Source organism: Biomphalaria glabrata, chromosome 16 (genome assembly GCF_947242115.1).
Source record: "Biomphalaria glabrata chromosome 16, xgBioGlab47.1, whole genome shotgun sequence".
Lineage (NCBI taxonomy): Eukaryota > Metazoa > Mollusca > Gastropoda > Planorbidae > Biomphalaria > Biomphalaria glabrata.
The window spans coordinates 15,736,575-15,763,798 of NC_074726.1; the positions used below are offsets into that span (position 1 = coordinate 15,736,575).

At 34.8% G+C, this 27,224-nt stretch overlaps 1 protein-coding gene across 1 annotated transcript in view; it reads right to left on the minus strand.

Moving 5' to 3' along the window:
• The window catches only part of LOC106063406 (low-density lipoprotein receptor-related protein 2-like), a 115,256-nt gene that overhangs the window by 55,272 nt on the left and 32,760 nt on the right, over nt 1–27,224 (minus strand). The window contains exons 3-28 of the mRNA XM_013221758.2: nt 18,752–18,874; nt 15,874–15,990; nt 14,832–14,954; nt 14,459–14,575; nt 13,588–13,713; nt 13,264–13,421; nt 11,605–11,831; nt 10,810–11,022; nt 9,478–9,704; nt 8,806–8,940; nt 7,982–8,206; nt 7,427–7,622; nt 6,536–6,712; nt 6,322–6,410; nt 5,896–6,036; nt 5,419–5,703; nt 4,292–4,405; nt 3,181–3,300; nt 2,622–2,858; nt 2,285–2,413; nt 2,069–2,194; nt 1,628–1,759; nt 1,381–1,500; nt 1,122–1,250; nt 719–927; nt 61–245 (exon numbers count right to left, since the gene is read on the minus strand). Coding sequence (XP_013077212.2) covers nt 61–245; nt 719–927; nt 1,122–1,250; nt 1,381–1,500; nt 1,628–1,759; nt 2,069–2,194; nt 2,285–2,413; nt 2,622–2,858; nt 3,181–3,300; nt 4,292–4,405; nt 5,419–5,703; nt 5,896–6,036; nt 6,322–6,410; nt 6,536–6,712; nt 7,427–7,622; nt 7,982–8,206; nt 8,806–8,940; nt 9,478–9,704; nt 10,810–11,022; nt 11,605–11,831; nt 13,264–13,421; nt 13,588–13,713; nt 14,459–14,575; nt 14,832–14,954; nt 15,874–15,990; nt 18,752–18,874 — 4,180 coding nt within the window. The remainder of the gene's footprint in view (nt 1–60; nt 246–718; nt 928–1,121; nt 1,251–1,380; nt 1,501–1,627; nt 1,760–2,068; nt 2,195–2,284; nt 2,414–2,621; nt 2,859–3,180; nt 3,301–4,291; nt 4,406–5,418; nt 5,704–5,895; nt 6,037–6,321; nt 6,411–6,535; nt 6,713–7,426; nt 7,623–7,981; nt 8,207–8,805; nt 8,941–9,477; nt 9,705–10,809; nt 11,023–11,604; nt 11,832–13,263; nt 13,422–13,587; nt 13,714–14,458; nt 14,576–14,831; nt 14,955–15,873; nt 15,991–18,751; nt 18,875–27,224) is intronic.

Sequence of the window (27,224 nt, forward strand, 5' to 3'; positions counted from 1 at the left end):
ATGTTTTAAATTGACTCCTATATCTAGATGAAAACAAAAGTTGATTCTAAGAGATCTTACCCATCCCTAGGATCTACTTCAATAGCCCTGGGGTTGGTGATGTTCTCACTAAACAAAACCATTCTGTTCTCTCCAGCTAGGTTGACCACTTCAATGGTCTCCATGCCATAGTCTGTCCAATATAGGTTCTTCCCAATCCAGTCCACAGCAATGTCCTCTACCACATCAATGCCTGTAGCCACAATCTGTTGACATAGTCATAGTATAATTAATACATTAACCGTTTTTTATTAGAAAATAAAAAGAGTGGGAAAGAGGAGTTATACTCTCAATACTTTGTGTTTAAATAGTAAAACAATTCATTGTAAAATTATTCATAGTAAATTTAATTTTAAAAAATCAAGAGGCTAATATATTTAGAGCATTTTTGTCCATTGGACAATCTTAATGAAACAAAAAATTCTTGGTTTTAATTTTGTCTATCTTGAAATTTTGTAATTCCTAAAAATAATTTTTTAAAAAGTTATAATAATTTTGTCTACGTCAGGTTGGTAAATATTAACAAGCAGATTTTTTTTTTACCCATGTCAGATTTGTCAATGTTAACAAGATGTTGTTTTCCTCTGTATGATTTGTCTATGTTAACCACTAGATGTTTAACTCTGTCAGATTTTGTTTACCTCTGTCAGATCGTCTATGCTAACCAGTAGATGTTTACCTCTGTCAGATTTGTACCATCAATGCTAGTCCTAAAAATCTTCTTGAGAACAGTGTCAGAGAAATAAATCTGTGATCTGTTGACATCTATGTCAATGGCAGTCAGGGATCTAAACGGGGGTAAAGGTAGTGGGTCATAAAGTAGAACTTCCAGATTAGACTTGACCACAGCTGTCCTGCTAGCTATCAATAAACTCAGTGCTGTATCATCTGAAAGATTAAATAAGAAAAACACATTTGAAGCGATGCAAAAAAAAAATGTTTAAAACCATGTTTTATTCCATCTTTCTAGAAACAAATTTGAGTAATGTCAGCAGGTTACATTGTCTAGTCAGTTTTTTGGTGTTGAACTCATTATGATGAGGTCACACATTTATTTAGGAAACCTATTTAGTCAAACCTACTTCTCATAACTTTACAGGTTCTTCTGTCTGTCAAAAGTGTGTAACCTTCAACACATTCACACTTGAAGGACCCCTTGGTGTTGATGCAAGTCTGACTACAACGTCCTGGTGGTGTGCACTCATCCTCATCTAGAAGAACACACACACACAATTTCATTGAAAACACTTTCTTCAATTAGGATGAGTGTTTTGAATAGGATTTTATTGACAATTACAAAGAGGGGTATACTTGGACATATTAGTTGGAAACGAATCTTACCAATGCAAGTCTTAGTTCCATTGAGTGCTTGCCCCCGAGGACATTTACACTCTGCACCTCGTGGTGTCTGTATGCACATATGACTACAGCCACCATTATTATCTCTGCAGTTATCTTGATCTGAAATAATAATCATAATACATAAATAAACACAATACTTGATTCAATATACTCATCTAAGTGTTGTTGAATAAGGCAACTTGATGATAGTAACAAATTACTAAACATTTCATTATATATCACATACTGCAAATAGGACTTTCATCGTGTCCTTCAGGACAATCAGGATTGCCATCACACACAAGGGTTGTATTGATGCAGACATGGCTGCCTCCTGGGCATTCCCATTTTCCCCTTGGACAAGAGAATGGAGGAGGAGCTACAGATAAACAAATAATAAGGGTTACCTCAGAAAATGTAGATACTCAAAATAAACAATAAGGGTTACCTCAGAAAATGTAGATACTCAAAATAAACAATAAGGGTTACCTCAGAAAATGTAGATACTCAAAATAAACAATAAGGGTTACCTCAGAAAATGTAGATACTCAAAATAAACAATCAGGGTTACCTCAGAAAATGTAGATACTCAAAATAAACAATCAGGGTTATATAAAAAATAAATGGAAGAGAATCATTTTTTGTTTTACTGACAACATAGTCTTGCTAAAAGAAATGAAACACTTGCCACAAGTAAGAGATGCATCCTCATCAGAATTGTCTCCACAGTCATCATCCCCATCACAAACCCAGCCTTTGAAGATACAACGTCCATTGGCACAACGGAATCTGTCACCATAACATGTGACTGGGGCTTCAATCAAACAGAAGAAAAAAAAAATATCAAGAAAGGAAAAAATGTGCTAAAATTTCAATGGTTCTATTTTATTTTTTTAAAACTTACGACATTGATTGCCTTCATCAGAACCATCATCACAATCTGATTGACCATCACACTTCCAATTTTCTGGAATACAACCACCATCCCGGCAGCGATACTGGTCTCTTTGACAACTGTCTGTTGAATGCTGAGCTGTTAACACAAGAATCAAACAGCAAATGTAGAATGTGGAAACATTAATGAAAGAAATATTTGAATTAGAAATCATTTAAGAAAATATATTTCAATTACATTATTAAACAATTGTCTGACATGTAGCAAGATCAAAAAATTTGTTCTACAAACAGTTTATTCTTAAGATAATGTCTAATGAAGAGTAATAGACACAAATTGAACATACGACAATCTTGTTCATCAGATTCATCATTGCAGTCTGGGACCCCATCACAGTGGTGTTTAGTAAGAATGCACTGCCGCACATTTTTGCAAGTCCACCTAGTGCCACTACAGTTCAATGGTGGGCAGTTTCTCTCATCTGTATTGTCATAGCAGTCATTACCACCATCGCAGACCCTAAGTTCTGGAATGCACCTTTTGTCATCACACTGGAAGAAGTGAGCAGGACAAGTGTGTGTGCCTAGAGAAATGAAAACGTTTGTGTGAAAAAAAAACAACTTTCTAAGTCAGACTAAATATTTTCATAAAAAAACTAACTTTCTAAATCTGACTAAATATTTTCATAAAATGCTATTGCTACTAATCAATGTCTGAACTATATTAGTCAAAAAAAAAAAAGATTTTTTCCACTATTATATTGCCTTATTGAATTTTTTGTTGTTGTCACATTGTTTCTAAAGAAAATTGAGTTAATATTAAAATACTGTAACATTTGTAATTCTCTGAAATTGAATGTCATAACAGACTTGTTACAAATACTCAAAAGAAAAAACAAAACGGACCACAAAATTCTCCTTCATCTGATCCATCTCCACAGTCATTGTCTGTATCACACTTGAGGGACTGACTGATACACAGGCTGTTGTTACACTGGAACTCTCTGGAGTTACAGGTCTTGGCAGCTGTATTTGAAAAATGGAAAACAGTGTTCATTTCCTCTGATATATCCAATACTCAGGGTATATTTTACTCTGTGATACCCAATAACCAGGGTATATTTTATTGTGATACCCAATACACAGGGTATATTTTACTCTGTGATACCCAATACCCAGGGTATATTTTACTCTGTGATACCCAATACCCAGGGTATATTTTACTCTGTGATACCCAATAACCAGGGTATATTTTACTCTGTGATACCCAAAAACCAGGGTATATTTTACTCTGTGATACCCAATACCCAGGGTATATTTTACTCTCTGATACCCAATACCCAGGGTATATTTTGATCCCTAACCAGTCACCACACCCACTTAAAATTTACTGGGTTTAATAAACGTTTTTTAAAGCTCAAGCTGGCTACTCTGTACACACACTGACACATTCTGCAGACTAATAAATATTCTTAAAGGCTTTTTCATTTCAGCACTTGTCAGTAAGCCAGAAGCTAAATGTTAAACAACTATGTCAATTACAGCACATTTATTTGCAATTGAATACCAAAAAAAGACACTTTATACATAAGAAAATGCAGTTCTAACCTTTCAGATCCATGAACAAAATTAAAATTGTCTGTTACTGCCATGGACTAGAACTACTACACTGACTACATTAAAATATCACATTCAAAGGTTTTCAGGTTCTACACAAGTAAATACAAAACAATAGTGAAAGAATAACTCTTGAACATGTTAGGTATGGATTAAGGAGAAAACTTAGATTGTTTCTTGTGCTAGCCAAAATGCACCCTAGTTGAACATCAGCTACAGATAGACTTGATCAAATCTTTACTACACAATACCTTCAGAACTGTACTAGATTTTTTCATCTTCACAATTCAATATTTTACATTCTGTACAATAGTATCCTTAACCCTCACCCTTTTTTTTTCAATGTTAAAAAGTATGATACACTCTCCTAATACACTATGTGACTTGATAAAGTACATACAACAATTCTTTTCATCTGTCATATCACCACAGTCATTGTCACCATCACACACCCAGACACTGCTGATACATTGACCATTGTCACATTTAAATCTGTTGGCAGGGCAAGTCGTGGCTGGTTAAGAAAGAATACAAAAATAATTTTTTTTTTTACATTTAAACAATATTTATTCATTGATTACAAAGTCTAATAAGAAACTGTATTTTTAAAAGTTACTTATAAACTAAATAACCATTCTTGGGGAGTTTTTTTTTCCATTATTTGAATTGCTTTTTTTTTTTTTGGACACATTAATGTAAAATTGTATTTTAAATTAAAAAAAACAAAAAAACAATTAACAGTTACAACAGAATAGAAACAAGAAGAGAACATGACATTGAGAAAATTGATACTTCATGGATTTATTTTGAACAGCAAAAGATCAAGACAGATGAAATGAAGCTATGAAAAAATTAGTAATGGAGTCTGAAAAGCCTTTCAGAATAGAAAGAAAACCAATTAATTACAAATTCTAAGCCAAAGTTTTCAAAGTTTAAATATGATTAAAGCACAGTAAATTATTTTCAAAGTTTTTTCAGTCCAGAATTTAAATATTAGAAACTTCTTGATAGAACTGAATTTTAAAAGCTCCCCCCCCCTTTAATAGAACTGGATTTTTACCCCCCCCCCTTTTGATAGAACTGGATTTTAAAAGCATCCCCTTTCATAAAACTGGATTTTAAAAGCCCCCCCCCCCCTTTTGATAAAATCGGATTTTAGAAGCCCCCCTTTGATAGAACTGGATTTTAAAAGCACCCCCTTAGATAGAACTGGATTTTTAAAGCACCCCCTTAGATAGAACTGGATTTTAAAAGCATCCCCTTAGATAGAACTGGATTTTAAAAGCATCCCCTTTCATAAAACTGGATTTTAAAAGCCCCCCTTTGATAGAACTGGATTTTTAAAGCAACCCCCACTCCCCAAACACCACCAAAAAAAAACAAAAAAAACCTATTACTTCTACAGATTTCCAATGATGAATCAATTTGTATAGTCATGTACAGATTTGACTAAAAGTCAGAATTTTTTTCTTATTGGAATACCTTAGCTAATAGAATAAAGCAAGATTGTGATATAGTATGACTAACCTTCAGGGCAGTTCAGCTCATCTGTTCTATCCAGACAATCATTGTCTCTGTCACACCTGTATGAGTTTGGTATACACCTCCCATTCTGGCACTGAAACAATCCAGGTCGACAGGTAGTCACATCCACCTCCTCAGGGTTAGCCTCACAGTTACGCTGGTCCCTGCTCAGCTTCATACCATAGGGGCAGCCACAGTGTCTCCCCACTGTGCTCATCCCTTCCAAGATGGGGACCACAAAGCAAAAGTGAGAGCAGTCTCCATTTCTCAGGTGACAAGGATTCTGACCTGTAAAATTAAAGAACAGGGTGTGCCTCTTTAACTGTTTATTACAATGATTATGAATCATGCTCTACTAATATTATTATTTCATCTCTCTAGATTGCCTCTACACAATACCAGCATGTTTACTGGTATTAAGTTTTACATAATGGAAAAGCAAACTGCTATATTAAATAGATTGTGTACGTTAGGACTTACTTGACAAGGGTTGGAGGCTTGGATCATAAACTCTGATTCCCATAACTCTTCCTATACCAGATCTGATCTTTTGCTCCTGACCTCCCCTTTTGTTAATTCTAATGATAGACTGCAGGCGCCAGTCAGTATAATAAATAAAATCTAAAACACACAATAAAACAAACATTTTTATTTAAAATTACACTTGCAGGTAAAAATAGACTATAACACTGTACTGAGATAGTGCTTAGATAGTAAAGTGCTTAGAAAATATAGTATGGTGCATAACTAGTTTGGTGTTTAGACAATAGAATAGCGATTAGTTCCTTTTCCACTAAATTTCTTATTCATCCTAAAAAGTCAGAAGTAGGGTGAGTCCATTTAATTTGTTAAATAATATCAAAAGAATCAACATTATTATGAAAGTGATAATTAAAAAGCTATGACCTTTGTAGATAGCAATTCCAAATGGATGCACAATGGTATGTCCAGTTAGGGTTTGTAGATCATCCCCATCAAGTTTGGAATGCTGAATTCTAAAACAAAAAAAAAATACATTTATTAAAAAAGGTCATGTAATGATTTTCAAACCTAATACTTTTAAGTTTTTTAAACAAACATTGATTAAGTGTAAGTAAACCAGCAAATCCTCATAATTTACCTGTCAAAATATGCATCTGCCCAGTACAAACGGTCATTGACAAAATCTATGGTGAGTCCATTAGGCCAACCAAGCTGGTTCTTTTTTATCTGTGTTATATTAGTACCATCTGTAAAACTTCTTGCAATGTAAGCACTCTGTCTAGAGTTTCTCAGCCAGTCAGAATAGTAAAGATACCTGAAAACATAGTGGATAGTCTAAATAGTTGAACTTGTCTGTGAGGCACATATGGGCACTACAAGAGATGTGCTGATCAGTTTCTCCCATTCCTATCTGTCAATGTCAGGCTCAATTCACATTTCAAATAAAGACAATGTGATACTGAGACAGAGTGAAAAAACAAAAACTCTTTCTTGAATAAAAGCACATATGTCTAAGAAAACTCAAACTCAAAGACGTTTATTGCTTTTCTTATGATTAAGAAATACAAAAATGATCTTGTGAATTTAAGTAAGCCAACTGTGAATTGTGTAAAGTTTTATACAATTTTGGATCACAGCTTTGTATTTCAAGACCGTCCTTTCAGTTCAAATGTTGGACTTGTTTCTTAACACTTGTTCTCCAATGAGACTCTAGAGCAAAACAGTTCATTAAATAAAGAGGACAGTTAATGAAGGCTATTCTTAACAGGCACAGCACAAATGTAGAGTTTCCTATAACAATGCATCATTTTATTCTTTTAAAAACACTGCAAAATGTAGGATCTTCAATTATATAGACAAATAAGAATGATTGTTTTAAAAGAAGGAATGATTGTATCCAGTCAGTTGAAATGTGTACTAAACAAAATATAAAGTAATTAAAATAAAAATAACAACCCTTGCTAATAAGGATTTACTTTTCCTAAATGATATACTTTCAAATCTAAAAGAATAAACATAAAAACTTTACCCTTTAAGGGGATGCACTACAACAGATCGGGCATTGCCGAGATTCTTAATAAGGTCTCTTCTATCTGTTGGGTGATTGGCTCTTATCACTGACAAAGTGCTACGACGGAAGTCTGTGAAGAACAAGTTTTTTGCAATCCAGTCATAGGAAATGCCTTCTACTGATCCAATCTCTGTGACAAGCTGAGGAACTGGGTCTGTTTTAGTCAACAAATATTTGTTATATCAAATGTCATTACATAAGTAATGTATTGTATTTAAGTAAACAAATAAGGCCAATATGGAACCAAGCAAGTTTTTAGGATTGAACTTTTTTTTCCTTTAAGTATTTTAATTTAACGAAATGTTTGCCTTTATCTCTTTAAGAAATAATAAAAATTTGTAAAGTTATTTTTGAAGTCGAAAATAATACTTCTTAACCATTTTAAACTTAATTACAGAAGAGTAAAATTAGTCAAAACAAAAGATTTTTTAAAAAGCTTCATTATGACCACATAAACATTTTTGAAGTAACCCATGAGATACATAACATAAGAAAAATGATGGAAAGACAAACCTGAATCCCCAATTTGAGCTCGGTAAATAACTCTGTTTCTAACATCGGAGAAAAATACAGTCTCATTCTCAGCATCATAGTCAAGAGCCACATAGTTAACTCCAAGCCTTCCCCATCGCTGGCCAACTATGGGCTGTATGGAGTCAATAGGATACTGACCAGGATCTTCTAAGGATATACCACGTATTGCTCTTGGTGTGGCAAATAGGATAAACTTTTCAGCCCCTAAAACACAGTTTTGAACCAGTAGAACAATTAGTTACATATAATTAGAAGTTACTTTTCATATACAGCTATTAAGCTATAAAAGGACTACCACATTTGTCTCTGGATAACACCATATCTGTTTCTGCCATCTATGTCAGTAAAAAGCAGCGATTAGTTACTTAGAGCATGCATAAAACCAATTCTGCAAGAGACAATCTGACACTTAATGTATCTGTATAGCGCTAAGTTTGACCTATCATTTTTCTAGTTGGCAGATAGTTTAATATTGCTACCTAACCCCAACCCACAGATGCAACTAGTGTTGTTGGATTAAAATATCCATGATACCCTATAAAGATGCACTGCCTCAGATCTAGCATTTCCATAATTTAAAAAAATGTTTCTTCTTTCTGTTGGTTGATTAGCCTTAAAAGCCAATAAATAGTTGCCAGGACTGTGTCTAGTCAATCAAATAATAGGAACTGCACATTTTCATTAGCTATTATGTAAATTCTCCATTATACTTGTTTTTTTTAATTTTATGTTTGTTTGTTTGTCCTTTTTAAAATAAATCTTAAATGATCAAAGGAAGTCAAGCAGAAAATAGTTTGACCTACTGGTGCAGTTGTTCATGGTGTGATCCAGTTCATAGCCAGCTTTACATAAACATCTATATCCAAGACCATTATTGTCTGTGTTGTGAGACAGAGCACAAATGTGCTGACAAGGGTTTCCTAGGCAAGGATTGGAGTCTGAAACATAACACAATTAACACAGTATTTTATTTATAGAATTTTTTGGCTTTACTTATTTATTTGTACAAGTCAATAAATCTTAGAGTACTACCAATAAAGTCAAATTACAAAATTTCAAATATCATTCTAGAGGAACTTTGTTCAGGCAAATAATCTCACAAGTTTCAGTTTCATTAACTGGTTTAAAGTAAAACTGTTTTATAAAAAAAAATTTGTTTTGTTTCAGATTTGAAGTTTACTTTCAACTAACTCCATAAAAAATGTTAATATAAACAAAAAGAAAAATTATAAAGCACTGTCTCAAGATTGAGGAAGAGTGTAGTACTGGAGTCTATATATAGTGAAATCAAATAACATTTAAGCTGATCATAGTCTGCATTTAGTTGCTAAATAAAATAACAACTAGCATATTTTTCAATATTTTACAATAGCCCATTGTGTTTTAACTATTGAAAGTTAAAAAATTAACACTAATTTGTTCATCAACAAATCTATGTACTTTTCAATATCAAAAAGAAACTTCTTGTACATTACCTCTACTTGTTAGCTTGTAGAAAGAGCTGTGAGACACTACCACTGCGGTGGGTATCCCATTCTCAGCTTTGTAGATCTGTTTTAATGTCTTGGGTGCAACAGTGCTGTCATTTCTGTCAACCCGCATGATTCCAAGTTTTGTTATGTCTGCAAAGAACAGCTGACTTTCAAATATGGCAACAGACACAGGAGCTGGGATGTGCAGACCTCCAGATAGAACAGTTCTCCTGTTTTAATAATATATAATGATTTAATAAAGGATATTTTAAAAATCAAAATTGTATAACAGTCTTCTTTATGAATAATTGTGTCTCAATGTTGTTACAATTAATACAGAAAGATCAGAGACAATTAATGGGTCAATGTCCAACAGATAGGAAATGGGGATTAAAAGGAAATAATAAAGAATCTTATCTTATAAAATAATTATAATAATTTTATTTATAACGCGCTGTTAACAAACAAAATGTAGGCTCACGGCGCTGTAATAACATTACAAACACAAACACGACAGCTAAAATGACAATTAATATAAAAAAGTTTTAAACAGATAGGTCTTAATGTTCTTCTTAAAAGTGGTGTAGCATGTTGTCTGTCTGAGATCAATGGGGAGTGAGTTCCAAACCTTTGGTCTGTGCACTGGACAAATACAGATACAGACGTTAATTCAAAAAAGATAATTAGATCTATGTCCTACACATGTTGCTGAGGTAATCTAGTTATGCCTGTTAATCAATGACTTAAACTCAGCCAAGTCATTGGTTTTCCTGGCTGGCTCAGGCAACCCATTCCATGCTCTAATAGCACTAGGGAAAAGGAGTATTTGTACAAATTTGTACTAGCATATGGAACAAAGAGTGTGCATTTATCTTTGTGTATTTCTGAGTATTTTATTAGATTTTGTTTTTGTATTTGAAGATGTTTTATGTATAATTGCTACTTTACTTTTGAGTCTTGTTGTTTACAAAATATTGTTTATAAAAATTCCCTTTCCTTTTTATCTGCTTCAAGCAAAAATGTACTTTACTAAATTTGTAAAATTTGTAAGTGATGTTATTGGTTGAAAGTAATTACATAATTATGTACAGATCTTTTAAAGAAAAGAGGCATACAAACCGAAATTAAACTGTATGAGATAAAAAAGCGAATTAGGCATCAGACCCAGGAAAATGAGATTCTAAAAATGAAATTCTTTGTAAAATAGTGATAGCAGTCTAATGATCCTCAAAAGATTTAAAATGTTAACATTTTTAAATCAGAACAAACAAAATTGTATTCTACATTTACCTAACAGAATGTGTGCACTAAATTGAATATACATAAAAGTTTTACCTTCTCTGACCATTATAATCCACACCCTCCAAGTGGTCTAGTTGTGAGTCCACCCAATACACACGCTGGTTAACCAGGTCTAAGGTCAAACCTTGAGGGTGCAGCATCTTGCTGAGACCAAGATCCCATCGATGGCTTCCATCCATAAAAACTCTTTCAATCCTTGGCTTCATTGTTGGCCCTTTCTGGCCACGATCAGCAAAAAATAAATACCTGATTCATGAACATTTGATAAGCAATAAGAATTTTGTTTTCTTGACTTACATACTCAGTATTCTCTGAAAACATATTGCTAATTTAACATATGCAATAGATACAGGTTAGGTTGCAGCAATATAAGTAGAAAGAGTTATAAAGTATATGACTGACAAGGTGAGGGCACTGAGAATTGGGCTAGGATTAAACTCAAGCTAGACTGTTTCTCAAGTATTGTCTCCCCCAATGTTCAAAAATAAGATAAATCTAGAGCATATTAAGAATGCTATAATAGCTTTAATAATATATAATGTGCTTAGTATCAATATAAGAAGTATTTATTTAGATAATCAATTGAAAGGTTATGGGTAGGTAAAGGATGTAATTATAATTTTCTTAGTAAGACTATATCTGTAATTTCTAGAGAAATGTTGTAGACTTAAAACAAGTTAAAGAAATGTTACTTCCCAGCATCTTTCATACCTTGGGCTCAATGGACTAAAGCTAAAAGTGTCTAAGACATCTTATACTTTCACCTCATAAAGGTTGAACAGCTATAGTTCTAAGGGACTGAGACATGACATATTGTTGACTACCTACCCTATATTGGGGTCAACAGCTATAGCTATTGGAGTCTGCAGGTTGTCAGAGACAATGTTGTGCTGGAATCCTGAGGTAATACTAAACAGTTCAATTCTTGCTGTATCCCTGTCTACAATGTACAGATTGTTGGTCACCCAATCTAAGGCTATGTCCACAGGAATAGCTAGGCCTTGAATAGGGAGTTTTCTGGAAGCTGAATTACCTGTGGCTGTCATTGCGTAAATCTATAGTAAAAGAAAGAAATAATTTTTTTATTTAATATTCTACTATATTAAGATAATTGCATGGGAATCATTGCCTGCAAAGCATAAGGCTGCCTGGTCAGCATTGTGGTTGACGTGTGCTCCGGACCGAATAAAGCATCTTGACCTGATAGTATTCTGGCTAGATTACTCAAAAAGAACTAAGCAACAAGCTAGAACCAGTGTTCAAAATACTTTTTCAGGCATCTCTTAACCAGGGTAGAGTACCAAGGGACTGGCAAGAAGCTAATGTCCCCACCCCCCTATTTAGAAAAGGAGAAAAATCTGACCCAGGAAACTTCAGACCAATATTACTAAACAGTATCACATGCAAAATCCTAGAATACATAATATGTTGCAACATCATAAACCTCTTGGACAAACATAATGTTCTTACTCCATACCAACATGGCTTTAGGAAATATAGATCATGTGAAACACAACTAATAGGACTAATTGATTTTTTTTTAAGTAATGAATATATTTCATAAGATAAGAAAACTGTCACATCTTGATGATTTGAACCCTGAAGATGAAAGTCCCCGCCTACCTGCACTAGGTTTGAACTAGGAAATAATAATCTTCAATTCTAAAGGAACATTCAAAACATGTAAAATAAACTAAGGATGTCATGATATCAAGGACTTATAAAAGCTATTCCATTCAGCCAAAGTATAGAGACCAGAGAAAATAAACCTTCAAGGTAAGTAAACTTTTAAATTAAGATCCAAGCACAAAGAGCAAGGTAAACAAACCATTGTATACAAATGAAGGTAGAGCAGCCAAAGTTAAGAAGCTTTCATATTTAGCCCTTGGTACAAAGGTCAAGAGAAACATGCTTCACATTCTGCTCATAGTAAAGAGGTCAAGGTAAAAAAAAGCTTTCATAATTTGCTCCTTAAAGTATACGAGTCACGGTATGGAATTCATGTGAAAAAATACAGCACATTCAAACTGGGAAATATTTGTACATAGATAAAGAGGTACTAAATGAATTCAATATCAAGGTCAATCACATACATGTCTTGGTATAGAAGGCATGGTAATCTAAAAGCACTTTTATTATAGCCATTGTCTTTAGGTGGGTTATAGTAATTCAGATGAATATGGTGACTCAGTTGCAACTTGCATATTTCTGATACAAACAGAGTTTTTGTCTGCTGGGGGGTTTATTTAAGTTCTCTTTTTGGCACCTGTACCAGTGTAATCATATTATTTAAGCCCAAAAGTCACAGTTTAAAGATGTTTAAAAGATGTGAAATTCAGGGGCTAGTACAAATAACAAGATTTTGATTAGCTGTAATATGTAAAACAAGGTATGGAATAATGGTACAGTGCAAGCGTCTGAAGTCAACCATACTATAAAGATGGTCAAAGACATCGTGGTATTTACTGTTATTTATTACCTCTTTACCTGATTATCTGTGTTGTTGATGTAAAATATCTTCTCTCCTTTGCTGTCAATGTCCACATCCACTGCATCTACTTTAACAAGTTCCTTGGTGTCCTGGCCATCCCTATTCATGGACATAATTTTAGTAGTGCTGGTCACAAAGACTCTAATGGAGTTACCTGTAACAACAGGGCAATATTTATAAACTTCTATCAACTTATCTGGAGGCAAGGCACAGCTTTTATTTTATGAAAACGTCAATAATGATAGACCTTAGCATATATTTTGTTGACTCCCAAATATCTCTCCTAGTAAACAAAAGAATAGAAAATGGCTTCAACTTACTCTCAGGAGCCCTGCAAACACCATCCTGACCCAGAGTGTACCCTTCCCTGCAGGAACATCTAAATCCGCCTGGTGTGTTTGTACAAAGTTGATCACAGAATCCAAAGGTTGAGCACTCATCAAAATCTGCATGCAAGAAATAAAATTTTATACTCGCTTTACTGTTTAATCAGATGTTTTTATGTTGAAGAGATATATAACATTTCTTAGTGTATATGACATTAGTAGTAAACAGTGATTTTATTATTATTATTAAATGTTCTTTATTCAGGATTAGGAACATGAAATTAGAATAACTCCAAGAAAAATCAATAACTAGAAAGTGGGATATGAGATACACACATCAATTCTTCAAAGTGAAAGATTGTTGTTATGGCATGATTAGGAATTAGTTATTTGTTTCGTAAATAGGGGAAGTTTTGACTTAGAGACAATGACCCGACTAGTAAAAGAAGAATAGGAAACGTAAACAGACTACACCTGATGGCTTCAGAGAGAGGGAGCTTTTTATAAATGTGGAGATTAAGCTTGACAACATTTGACAGTTCCCTTCATTATTATTAAACTTCTTGTTCTATAATCAGTGTCAACTAGCTTATATTGTTGGCCTTTGCCTGTGTTATTTATTTCGCTATTTGAGAGTTACCTCCATTTGATTTATCTGCATAAGACACAGCATGGAAGCGCCTAACATTGTGTACATTTTATAGGAAATAATTACACACTGGATTCTTCTTAATCCTAAAGACAATGTCTTAGTGTTGCATAGAGAGAGGAATACCAAGCATCCCATGCTCAGTAGCTAGTTGGTTTATTTATACATAGTAGAGGAGATACAAAACTAACTATCATGAGTACATTGCACCAGTACCAATGCATGTTCTGTTATCTTCCTTGTTGATCTGATAGCCTAGTTGACAATAACACTGTCCACCTTTGGGTGTTGCATGACAACCATAATCACAAGACAGATCTGCACAAGAGGTATCTGAAATGTAAACATCAATTGAAATTAATACAAATTGCCCAAATGATAATATAGTTTTTACATGGAATGTGTTATTTTGAAGTAAATAAGCACCAGAAACATGAGTAATTTTTTAAAAAATTTAATATGATGCAAAAAGAACAGCTCAGAAATGATTAACATATAAAGTGAGATTCATAAAGAGTATGTTGTTTTTTATTTTATTAATTATTAATAGTGAATGAATTATTTCTATTATTATTCATTTCAGTCTTACCACATAGTCCATCTTCATCCCCTCCAGAAGCACAATGCTTTGTTTTATCACAGACGTGAGACAGGGGTATGCACAAACCACTGTGTGGACAGGCCCATTCTTGGGGATGACAGGCATAGTTACCTGTGGAAATTTTATTTCACAGTAAGAATTATGCAAATATGTGCAATGCTAAAGTAAAGTATTTTGTAAATGAAATCATGAGGTGGATAAATGCTTAAGCCAAGTTGAAAGTTAATGTACTATTCAATGTTTCACCAACTAAAGCTAGTAAGCCTAATGCATAGTCAGATATAGTATGTGTCACTGAGTAATGTCTATTATTATATACTATATAATATCTGTGAATATCTAATCTTGTTGAAAACGCATATTACCTAAGTCAAAGCAACTAAATAGCAATATCAATAAATTTAATAAGCATAGTTCTCAATCTAGACCTATCACATAGTCTCATGTCACTTCTACTATGTACTAGATTACATTAGACTTAGATCAATACAGAGTGACATTATAGACTCTATAACTCTACCTATATATTAAATATATAGATCTAGGGACTAGAGTCTAGTCTATACTTATAGATCTACTGATCTAGAATATCATTCAATATCAATATATAAAAAATATTATTGGGTTTAAATTTAAATATTTTCTTATCATAGTATATCCTGGGGGCTAGGAGGCGTTACGGGAGGATTAGTTCTTTCTGATGTGTTCCAATGGGGTGTTCATCTCAGATCTATCTAATAATTAATATAGATCTTGTTATATATTATAATGGCCATTAGATCTACTAGACTAGATCTAAATCTAGTCTGTAGCAGTGACCTCTCCATGATGGGATGGGCATTAGATCACTAGATTTAGGTCTTTTAGTATTATGTTGCCAGTTGTACCTTCCTAACCAGTTGGATCATGGAGGATTGGCTATGTTGAATTATGGTAAAACAGTCTAATCTAGATAATATATTTATAACTAAAGATAAAAAGAATATAATAACATAATATTAATTGGATCATTTTAGAGCGTCTTACGTACTGCAATACTGCTCATCTGTTCCATCAGAGCAGTCATCAGAACCATCACAAACCCATTCTTGTGAAATGCAAACTTTATTACTGCAGGTATATTCATGCCCAGCACAGCTAGGGTAAGCTCAAAAAAGAAAACAATACAAAATAAATAATTATTTTATATTAATAGATACATTGATCTGCGATTATAAAATTAAGTTAATGTCTTAATATTTTAGAGAGTAGCCCAGATATAGATCAAGATAGATCAACCTAAAAAAAAAATCAACTTTGAACTAGGATGCGGGAAAAAAGTGGTTGATTTTTTATTTCGCCAATTTATGCCTTGACTATAGACATGGAACTCGAAGATAAACCTTGTTTTATTATTATTATTATTATTATTATTATAAAAGAGCGAGTATTCATTCTCTGGCGAAGCCAGGGTCGAGTTTCGTTAAAGGGAAACAAAATTCATCGTAGTCCCTTTATCAGTTTCCACCGAGGAATTTTCTGGTGATGTGGCAGGTCTGCAGAATTACCGCCCTCTGACAGGCAACGAGAATGTTCCTAGGAATGCCAAGGGCCTTGAAGGTATCTGTGAGGTCAGTTGTTATTATTCCCTCGGTTGATATGACAATAGGGTATATTGTTATTTTAGATAATTTCCATAAACGCTTAATCTCCAAGCCAAGGTTCCCATATTTTCGTTGTTTTTCAAGCTCAGTTTTTTTTTTAATTATGAGATAGTGGTATTATTATAGACTTCTAGATACTAGATATGTCTAGATCTATATAGGCCTAACTAGACATAATTGTCGCAATAATGCAACTCAGATCCGTGCTGAAGTGATACCAGAACAAGAAGAGTTGTTTAACAAATTGTATAAGGCCAAATATTTTACATTGGTTGATTTTACCAAAGGTTACTGGCAGATTCCCATTAGTGAGGAAAGTAAACCATACACAGCTTGTCGTGTATTGGGAGAACATTATATGTTTCACTATTTACCTTTTGGATTAAGTGGTGCTCCAAAACCATTTTAATAGAGTCGTTAAACGTATGTTGCAAGGTTTGCAAAATGTTTTATTTTATTTTGATGATATATGTATCTTCAGTGAAGATTGGGATACACATTTGAAAAGTGTCCGTAATGTTTTCGGCGCTCTTAGGGAAAATAGTTTTACGTTAAAGCCAGCCAAATTAGAAGTGGGGTTCACTAATGTTAAGTTTCTCGGACATAATGTAGGGCAGGGGGTTGTTAAGCCTGATCCTAGTAATGTTAAGAAAATTATAGAGTTTAAAACGCCCACAACAAAATAAGAGATTCGTAGCCTCATTGGGTTGGTGAATTATTACAGCAGGTTCATACCGAGATTCTCTGATCTGGTTTACCCTTTTGCTGATCTATCGTGTCGGGGTCGGTCTGTTAAGGTGCGTGGAGGCTCTGAGCAGGGTGCAGGCGTATCTGTGTAGGTACCCCATTCTTCGTTTGCCTGATCCTTCATTGCCCTTTTTTCTTCAGACCGATGCTTCGGACAAAGGAATCTCCGCTATACTGAGCCAGTGCGTGAATGGTGTTCTGCATCCCGTCAAGTATGCGAGTCGCAAGTTGTTGCCTCTGGAGCAGAGATATTCCATCATCGTATTTGCCATTAGAAAACTGGGCAGATACCTCACTGGAAAGAAATTCCACCTTCAAACTGACCACAAGGCCTTGGCGTACCTTCGGAGCACGAACTTTACGAACCACCGGGTTACGAGGTGGGCTCTGATGCTCCAGGACTACACCTTCGACGTGTGTCATATAAAAGGAGAGGACAATATACTTGCAGACTTATGCTCAAGACTGGTGTGATTCGCACAACAAAAAAAATAATAATGTAATTTTGACTTTATGAAGGTTGTATTCTTCGGCTTCAGGTTTGGGCAATGTTTACTAACTCCTTTTGCTGTCTATATACTTCAGTTTTCAATTTATTTTTTTGAAGACTGAACTTGTCTTCGCAAGATCCAGTTAGGGGGAGAGGTGGGATGTTGTGCGCGCGTGAAGTTCTTTGTATTTAATATTGGTGTTTTAGCGTATAGGAAGTAGTTCCTTGTAAGTGCGTTTTGTTGTCTAGAATATTGTGTATGTGTGTGTTTACGTCATCGTTAGTTCCCGCAAGAGAGAGCTTCTTTTGTTAGCTGGGTAGCTGCTTTTTTTTTGGTTCCCTGTTGTAAGGGGTATTAGGCTTGGGCTATGGTAAAGATTGTCGCCTTTCCGCCCTTGGAGCCGATCCTAGCTATCGTTGATGAGATGTAGGAAGTTGTTGGTCTGTAGGGCGTTCGCAAACCAATGTTTGACTGGGGCACTGTATTTTAACGTGTGCTGTAGCTATTGTAAATAGTTGTATTATGTGTACTTACTGTTGTAACTACCATTAAGACTTCATCATTTTATCATACTATGTTATCTGTTCATTAAATTGTTAAATTTCCGCTTGGGTTGTTAACTAGTTTGTAACTTCACTTATCGTTAACATTAACAGTGTTCGTGTTGAACTATTGCCTTTTAGTTACTACCGTTTAGTTGACTAATGTTTATTTGGTGCTTGTATTCCTGTATGTTATTACCTGTTGGGTCTTGCATTACACTGATCAGAGTGGGGCTCCGGGACCATACTATCATACCCTATCTAAGCGACTAACCCCACCTGACAATAATAATATAACAATTTATATAAACTGGGCTTATAAAACAGATTTAAATGACTTTTTTTTTGCTCTAATATAATGAAATAATGCAGAGCTGCCCAATATGGCATGTAAGCCACATCTGTCCACTCCTGTCCACAGTTCAGTAAATTAGCATGTGTAAATAAATAATTTTCTAGTCTAAAAATGAAGTCAATAAACTTACTGCAGTTTCTTTCATCACTCAGATCACCACAGTCATTGCTGTGATCACACTGTGCTGTTTGTAAAATACATCGGCAATTTTTACATTGAAACTGACCTTCAAAACAAGGCATGCAGGTGACATCTGAAGGTTAAAAAAATACAGATTTGTAGACCCTACACAGTAACAAATCATTAAGGCTACATGTTTAGTGAAGGCAACCCAAACCATGCTTGACTGACCCTTTGTTATGAAAACATTCTTTCATTATTTTTTTGTCCTTGTATACTGAATACAATTTGATTTAGGTCAGATGGAAATCTGTGGACTTCGCGATTAGTTTTTTTTACAAAGCTTATATCGATTCACTCTGTCAGTCTAGCCAAAAGTGTGTCCACGTTATTTCTCCCACACCCAGTCTCGGATCAAGCTGAAACTTTGAACAATTATTCACTAACGTAGATAATGCATGAATCAATTTTTAACAAGTTAGTCAATTTAAAGTAAAGTCAATTTATTATTGGTAATTAATTATTTTGTTTTGATACCAACAAAGGAAAGTAATCCTTTAGTATTCAAAGATAGGGCTATCGCTGAATATTTAAGGTTCTGTCCCCTCAGATAATTGATTTTTTTTTGTGGGAAGCGTGGTCGAGAGGCCAAGTGCGCTTGAACTTTGCTTGGCTTGGCTACCTAGAAGGGGGCTCGAGGTTCGACACCCGACTCGGGCAGAGTTGTGTTTACTGAGCGCCTAAATACCCCTCCCCCCCCCCCCCCAACTGGTCCACAAGCGCTCTGAGCATGCTATAAGCATGAAAGTAGCGCTATATAAAAGCAATAATAATAATTGTACACGTTATTTGTCCTACAAACTCTCGGATGAAGTTAAAACTTTAAACAATTATTTATTGTAGGCCTACCAAACTAACCATTATTAAATTAAAAAATTAACCAGTTAGTTAATTGACTATTGGTAATTATTTGTTAGATATCGAGTAAGGGAAGTAACATCTACATTACAGAAAGATATAGTTCTAGGTGCAGGGTTCTTCCCCTTAGATCAGCTTTTTTTTTCTTTTTTTAAAGATTTGGTTTATTTTTGCTTGTTTAAATTTTCTTTTGCTGGATAAAGACATTTTAATTAGCCATTTTAACAACAAGAGAAACATATTTTTTTAAGTTAGCGATTTCCATTTTATTTGTATTCGTAGATCTATAGTGTGTGTGTGGACAGTGAGCGTTTCTGTGGATATGTCAAGTAGTATTAGAAGTAGAAGTTGTGTGTCGACTGGTCGTTCTCATTGAAATCAATCAAAGGGAGCACTGAACTTACATTAACATGTTTAAAGTGTCAAATGGGTTTCAAAATCGGCACGGGCATTTCTATACAATCCGGCCCACAAAGTATATGCCACATGATGGGCATCCAATTATACCTACCTCAAGAGCATTGTGAAAAGTTTAATAATGTTTCGAAAGTAGTTAGCTATATAAATAATTTAGTATATAATTTTGAAACTTCCTAATAAGTGCTATTACTAAATGAATAAAGTATAACACTTGGAATGGGGATTCTCTTAATGTAAACAAACTCATGCTACCTTAGAAGTTATACATTAACATAAACATGTACATGAAGATCCTCCATCAACGAACATTGTCTTCATAATTCAGTTTCGCTCCTCGCCATTTTCTCAGGCATATGAACTTCACTTTACAAATACAATTCTTCATCCTCCATTATTTAACTGCCCATCGCACAAAGTCACGGGCTGAGGGATTAAGCCCTTGGCGTTTAAGCCTGGGGTCTTGGGTTCAAGTGTCGACGAAGACGGGTATTTTCGATTGCGGGAATTTTAGGGCCCCCTGAGTCAGTCCAATCTAACGGGTACCTGACTTTAGTTGTGGAAAGTAAATGTGGTTGGTTTTGGTTGTTGTGCTGGCCACATGACACCTTGTTTGTTAACCATTGGCCAAAGAAACATGACCTTAACATCATCTGCCCTGTAGAGCGCAAGGTCTGAAACGGGAACTTTACTCACTGCTTTCTCATTAAATTGGAAATTCTAGCTTGACTGTCCGCATCTTAGCGCTGACTTCACACACATCAGAACATTTGTTTTAGAGTAATTTAATAGCCTTACGTTCAGTAAAATAAATACTGTCAAGATTGTTTCATATTCCAGCAAAGCCTGTTTATAGACTAAAGTATATATATTTGTCGTCTTGGTATTAGTGTTTCTTATAATGTTGAGCCTGTTCATTCATAAATGCTGCTATCATAAGGTTGGTGAATCTCTAGTGCTTTTGATAAAACATTAATAATTTTACTACATTTTTGTTTGCACAGGATTCCAGCAATAGTTTCTTTTTATCTTACTTATGTTCTGCTCCTTCTTTTTCGATTCTTTAGATTACAATCAACGCATTTACACTTTTCAAGATAATATTTGTGATTTAGGAAGGACTTTTTAGTGGGCCCAACTCGAGATCATGCAACAACATTAAACCAATAAAAATTCGTATGTGACTAGGCATGTCATTTATAGGGCGTTGTTGTTGGTCCTTATTTTGATTTATCCCTTAACATTTATTCCAAGACGTTTCTAGAGGTTGTATTTGGATGTATTGTTACCTACACAGGTCTGTTGTTACGAGGTGTAGGGGAGACAACACGTAGTGAACATGTCCGTAGTTGGTGGGAACGAGGCTGAGTGCATCATCTCCATGCCCTTCATAAAGCGCCCAAATTTTAAATCTATTCACAGACAGATACACTGTTTGTATATCTATCTATCTATCTATATATTTATAAATTTCTACGAATCTGTCTTCCATTACTAAAGATCATTTTCATTATCTTTCACTATCAAAACTTTGTTATCAAATTACTTGCTAGAGTGATCCCCATGAGAACTTAGAATTACTATTTATGTTTAAGTACAGTATAAAACTAAAATAAATATTGTTGTGTAAAAATACAGGTTATGTAACAATACAGGATATATAACAATTCAGGTTGAAAATGAGCCTGTTACAGAAAGAAAAAAGAAAATCCTCCAGTCTAGATTGACCCTGAACTTCTCTGTCAGCAAGGAGAACAATGACGTGTCGTCATCCATCAAATGACGTCACCGGCGTGCTGATGTCTAACATGGAGTTAATGTATTCATTACACACCAACACACACGACACTCACCAGTGTATTCTGTTATGGACAGTTGTGCCAGCACACGTAACAGAAAGTCTTTTTGTTTGGTTACAGTTGAAGAGAAAAACACGCCCACTCTCAAAACCAAAATTGTAACAAGAAAAAGATTTAAAAAAAAAAAAACTTAAATAAAACAAAAAACGTGTACGAAGTGTAGTTGTATCAGTTTGAATCAGTCTTGTAATTAACTCTAGAGTCTAGGCTAATAACAATAAATCTGTGTGATTAGAAATATTTTTAACAATTGTTTTTGTTTAGCGCTTTTTCATGCTTTTAGATATAATCCTATCACTTATCTGGACCAGTTGGGGTGGGGGGAGAAAGAAAGGGATATCTCGGTGAATTTTACCGCAATCGTTTTTTTTTAAAGCCTTTATAACAAAAAAAAAAAAGGTCGGGGTCGACCTGAATTTGAACTCGTGACTCGAGCTGACATTCTAACCACTCTGCTAGTGAGGTGTGTATGAAAATAGAAGATTGTATAGTTATCTATTGCTTGTTTCAAACTTACTTTAAAGCGACTACCTATAAAGGTGACTAATTCAGCTTATACCACCACATCATTCAAGTACAATTGCTTTCCTTTGTTCGATATACCAAACAAAATAATTAATTTTTCAATAGTTAATTAACTAATTGGTTAATTTTTTTAAAAATTGATTCTTGTGTTGTCTGGTAAAAGAAATGGTTGCAAAATTTCAGCTTGATTCGAGATTGGGTGTCGGAGAAATAACGTGTACACTGTACAGACCTTTTACTAAATAGACAGACAGAGCGAGTTGATATAAAGTTTGTAAAAATCTGTTACCGTCCCACATTGCCTCACACATCCACCACATTCCCTAAATATACCTGACTCCTCCCACAGATTCCCTAACTATACCTCACACACCCACCACATTCCCTAAATATACCTCACACACCCACCACATTCCCTAACCATACCTGACTCATCCAACACATTCACTATAAATACCTCGCTCTTACAATAGTAAGGGACTGGAAAATAGTTTAAAGATCATGCAAACAAAAATAATTTTAAAATCACTCTGTGTTAATGTACATCTTTTAGGTAGTCAAGCTCTAAGTGTATCCATGTGTCATTGTAGGCCTACTAGCGGTATCTAGCGCATGTTGATTAGAGAATCTTTACTAGTTCATTGGTTTTCCTGACTGACTCAAGCAACCATTTCCATGCTCTAATTGTACAAAGTAAGAAAGAACACATAAAAGAATTCGTTGTACATATAATAAGCAATAAGTCTTTATCTTTCAGTTTTTTTTTAGTATTTTATTATCATTATTATTTTTAAATTTGTGATTAAGTGTTCCGTGTATTGTTGATTTTTCCTGAAGTGTTAAGTTTAAGGATTTTACTGATTTTTGGTGTTACTCTAGTGAGTCTAGTCAAACACATTTAAATTTCTGAAATTAATGCATCGAACAGAATATGCACATTCTACAATTTCAACAATTTAAAGAAGAGCTAGAAAATGAAATTATCATGACAATATCTGGGAAGGTGGTCACAAGCCTAATATAAACTGCGTGTTATTTTATATTACAGTGCTATTTTTTCAACAGGTGGAGGACATCGCGAAAGGAATCTATCCTAGTTTTTCTGCGTAATCTCCCATGTAATTTAATTAAGGAAAGTTGTTTTTCTAAGTGATTTACCTGACCAGGAGGTCTTCTCAAGTTACTTGTTATTGTTCCATTAGCCGATTAATTATGAACATAATGCTTTCCCATCACAGAATATCTAATTTTACAAGATGATAATGTTCCCATGGCAAGTTGACCTGAACTATTATCAGAGGGGGTGACTCCAGGCGACTACGTTGTCACGTTGTACCTTCTCACAGTGACTAGCTGTTAAGTCGAAGGCTATAGATTGAATGAATATCTTTTTAATTGTCGATGTTAAAATCTGCAGAAGACGTTGTGGTGCAGAATCTCCCAGTTATTGGAAGACATTATTTAACTAGTATAGTCAAACGTGTGGCTTCCATTATAATTAATGTTACTTGTTCTTGATCTTCTTTTTTGAAGCAACGTTTGTATTATATAAGATACGAAGATCTTTGTTTGCCCTTTGTATGAGAGAGAGAGAGAGAGAGAAACGTCAGCAGGAAGTGAAAGGTGTAAGATATAAAAAAAAAGGCGCCTAATACATTCAGACAGCTTAAATCCCAATCAGCTTGAATGAGACAATGCCTCACTAGCGACAGACACACAATTTCAACATACGAAAACAGGGGCGTAGCCAGGATTTTTTTCAACGTGGTGGGGGTGGGTGGGTGGAATTTTTTTCTTTCTTTATATATATGTACTTAATTAATCTTTACTACCCTTCATTCTTTCGGAAGACGTTTATAGTACCCTAGAATAGGTTCTTCCTGGAGTTAGTGGAAAGACCTTGCCAGCCAGGGGGTCTGGGGAGCACTGAGAGCTACACCAGTGGGGTCCCGGCGCCATTTCCACTATTTAAAACAAAAAAAAAAGTATATTCCGCTATACACTGAACTTTATTAATGGAGCCCAGCGACTGAAAGAAATTTGTACCCTTTATGGAATTCGGTATCTGTAATTTTCTATTGCACAGCACTAAGCATACTCGGACCTATGGAGAGAAAGCATCAGGACTGGTTTGATGAAAACGGTACTGAGATCAGAAAACTATTAGATGAAAACACAAGCTCCATAAATTGTTTCAGCAGGATTTCATGTGTGTATTGTAGGTTTGAACGGTCGACTTTGTTTTTTTGGGAGTAAATTAGATTCCTATTATTAAACGTCATATGAGGTTTTGTTTCAACCTATACTAGCAAATGGTAGTAAAGTAAAATTGTAAGACAATATTGTTTCCACCTGATAACCTGATAAACGTATTTATTATAGGCCTAGTTTATTCCACCATTCTCTCTCACCCACTTTCTGTTTGGTCTTCATACAGTTAATTTTGAGTTGGATTATATTTATACTCAAACAAGGAAGTCAAGTTACGACATACCAGTTTGTACTGTAAGCAAAACATTCATTATCTCCGCCTAGGTGCACTTTGTGGTGTTTTAATTAATGACACCGAGTTGAGTCAAATCTGAAAGTGTCTGACTTACTTTTAATAAGACAGCGACTTGTTGTGTATAATTTATAGGCTTAATTAGTGATCATTTTTCAACCCAGTCCAATTACCTTCCATTATCACAGCTTTTTACAAATGTACGATTATCATCTATTATCACGGCTTCTTACAAATGTACGATTATCATCTATTATCACAGCTTCTTACAAATGTACGATTATCATCTATTATCACAGCTTCTAACAAATGTCCATTAGTCTTCTATTGTCCAATGACATTCTATTATCAGTACTTCTTACAAACGATGCAGGTCACAAAAACTCAGTCAAAGCAAAACGGTACAGAAGATTTCTTGCGCGGGAAGTTTGAATCAGGAAGACTTAAAACGAATTACTTTGGACATTTGACAAAACAGCAATAAAATATGCATTTAGATCTTCCTAGTTTCACATTGAAATATTTGGCGAAACAAATAAAAATGAAATATTTGAACACCATGTCCTCTTTATTTTTCCAACCCTACCCACCTGCGCCAAAGGTTAAAACTAGAAGTACTTCTTTCGTTGTTTTTCTTTCATCACTAAATTTTGTGTTTTAAAACGTCAATACTTACTCCTCATTTCAAAATAATAAAAAAATGCTCGCTTTTTATTCGTTCTTTCTCAATATGATACTTTATAGTACGAACTATTGCGGGCCCAATGCGAAACGGATTGTGCAGGACCCAGTCTGGGTAGGGATAAGGGTAATAATTGAAAATTAAGATTTTGTGTTAGTAATAAATTCGATTTTGCATTTTATTTATTCTTTACTAAGTACAATATCACGATCAAGTTAATTTTACGAGCCTTGCGTGTAGCGAAGTCGTACAGTATATCATCAAAATTATGTTTCCTACTTAGATCACGATCAAAAGCAATAGCAAATATTGCCAAATTGTTCAATCTATCTGCGTAAATTGCTGACCTCAAGTAATTGAATGAAATCCCAATACGACAATTTTGTCTTTTTTTACAGGAGATTTCGATGAACCCGTGGAAAATCAGTAGGCCGCAGGAAACATGTAATATTTGTAATATAATGGTTTAATTGAATAATATTCACCAAGAATTAGCGCGGAGCCTTTGAAAGTGTGTGGCCCACTGTGGCCTAAGACCGACGCTGCTACGAAGCAGTCGAAAAACGTATTGAATAAAGTTTGAGCATCATTGTGTCACTGTTAGCTCGTCTAACAGGGTTACAAAGACAGTTTGTGTGGAAACACAAACTTAAAATCGGCCCCCGAATTGGTCCACCCAGGCAGGCTTCAATATTTTCAGAAAGAACATCCAAATGAAATTATATCAAAGACAAATGAGAGATAAGAATGGAGAAAAAAGGTTGACAGATCTTGTGTAGTGCCCCAACGGTCCAGCAGATCAAAGGATAGGTGAATGAGAAGTTAAATGTGAACCTGGCCTAACTAGTTCCCCTTTCAGACCTTGTGGTCTATAGGGCAGATGATGTAAAGTTCATCTGTTTTTGTGGCCTACGGTTAACGAGGGTGTCATGTAGCCAGCACAACGACCAACCGCCTTTGCTTTTCCCCAACTAATGTCAGGTACCCATCGGAGCTGGGTAGACTGAGAGGCGCCCAAGGATTCGAATTCGGGACCCTCGGTTCGGAAGCTAAGCGCTTTACCGTGCCTCTCCTGGTCTTTACTTAATGTAATTGCTTTGAAAATGCTTCATCTCTTATTCGAATTCTCTAGCGCAGTACATTAAAAAATGTTCAAGAAAATAATGTTTATAAGATTACTATTCGTTCTAAATTAGGTTCAAACTTAAAATGCATACTAATTAGCTTTTTCTCTTTAAAAAACTGCTTGCATAACTGATTTTAAAAATTAGATTTTTCGCTTTCAGGAAAAAAAATAGTAGCCGTTGCATCAGAACATTGAATGGTCTAAAATATTGTGATGTCGGATTTTCAATATCTTTTCTAGTTTACGAGATCTAATCGGGACGGACGGAGCGTCTTTTCCCCTTTCGGGGGCCGCTAATACGGTTAACGAGGGTGTCATGTAGCTAGCACAACGACCAACCGCCTTTACTTTTCCCCAACTAATGTCAGGTACCCATTAAAGCTGGGTAGACTCAGAGGCGCCCAAGGATTCCGAAGTTGAAAATCATAGTCTTCACCAGGATTCGAACCCGGG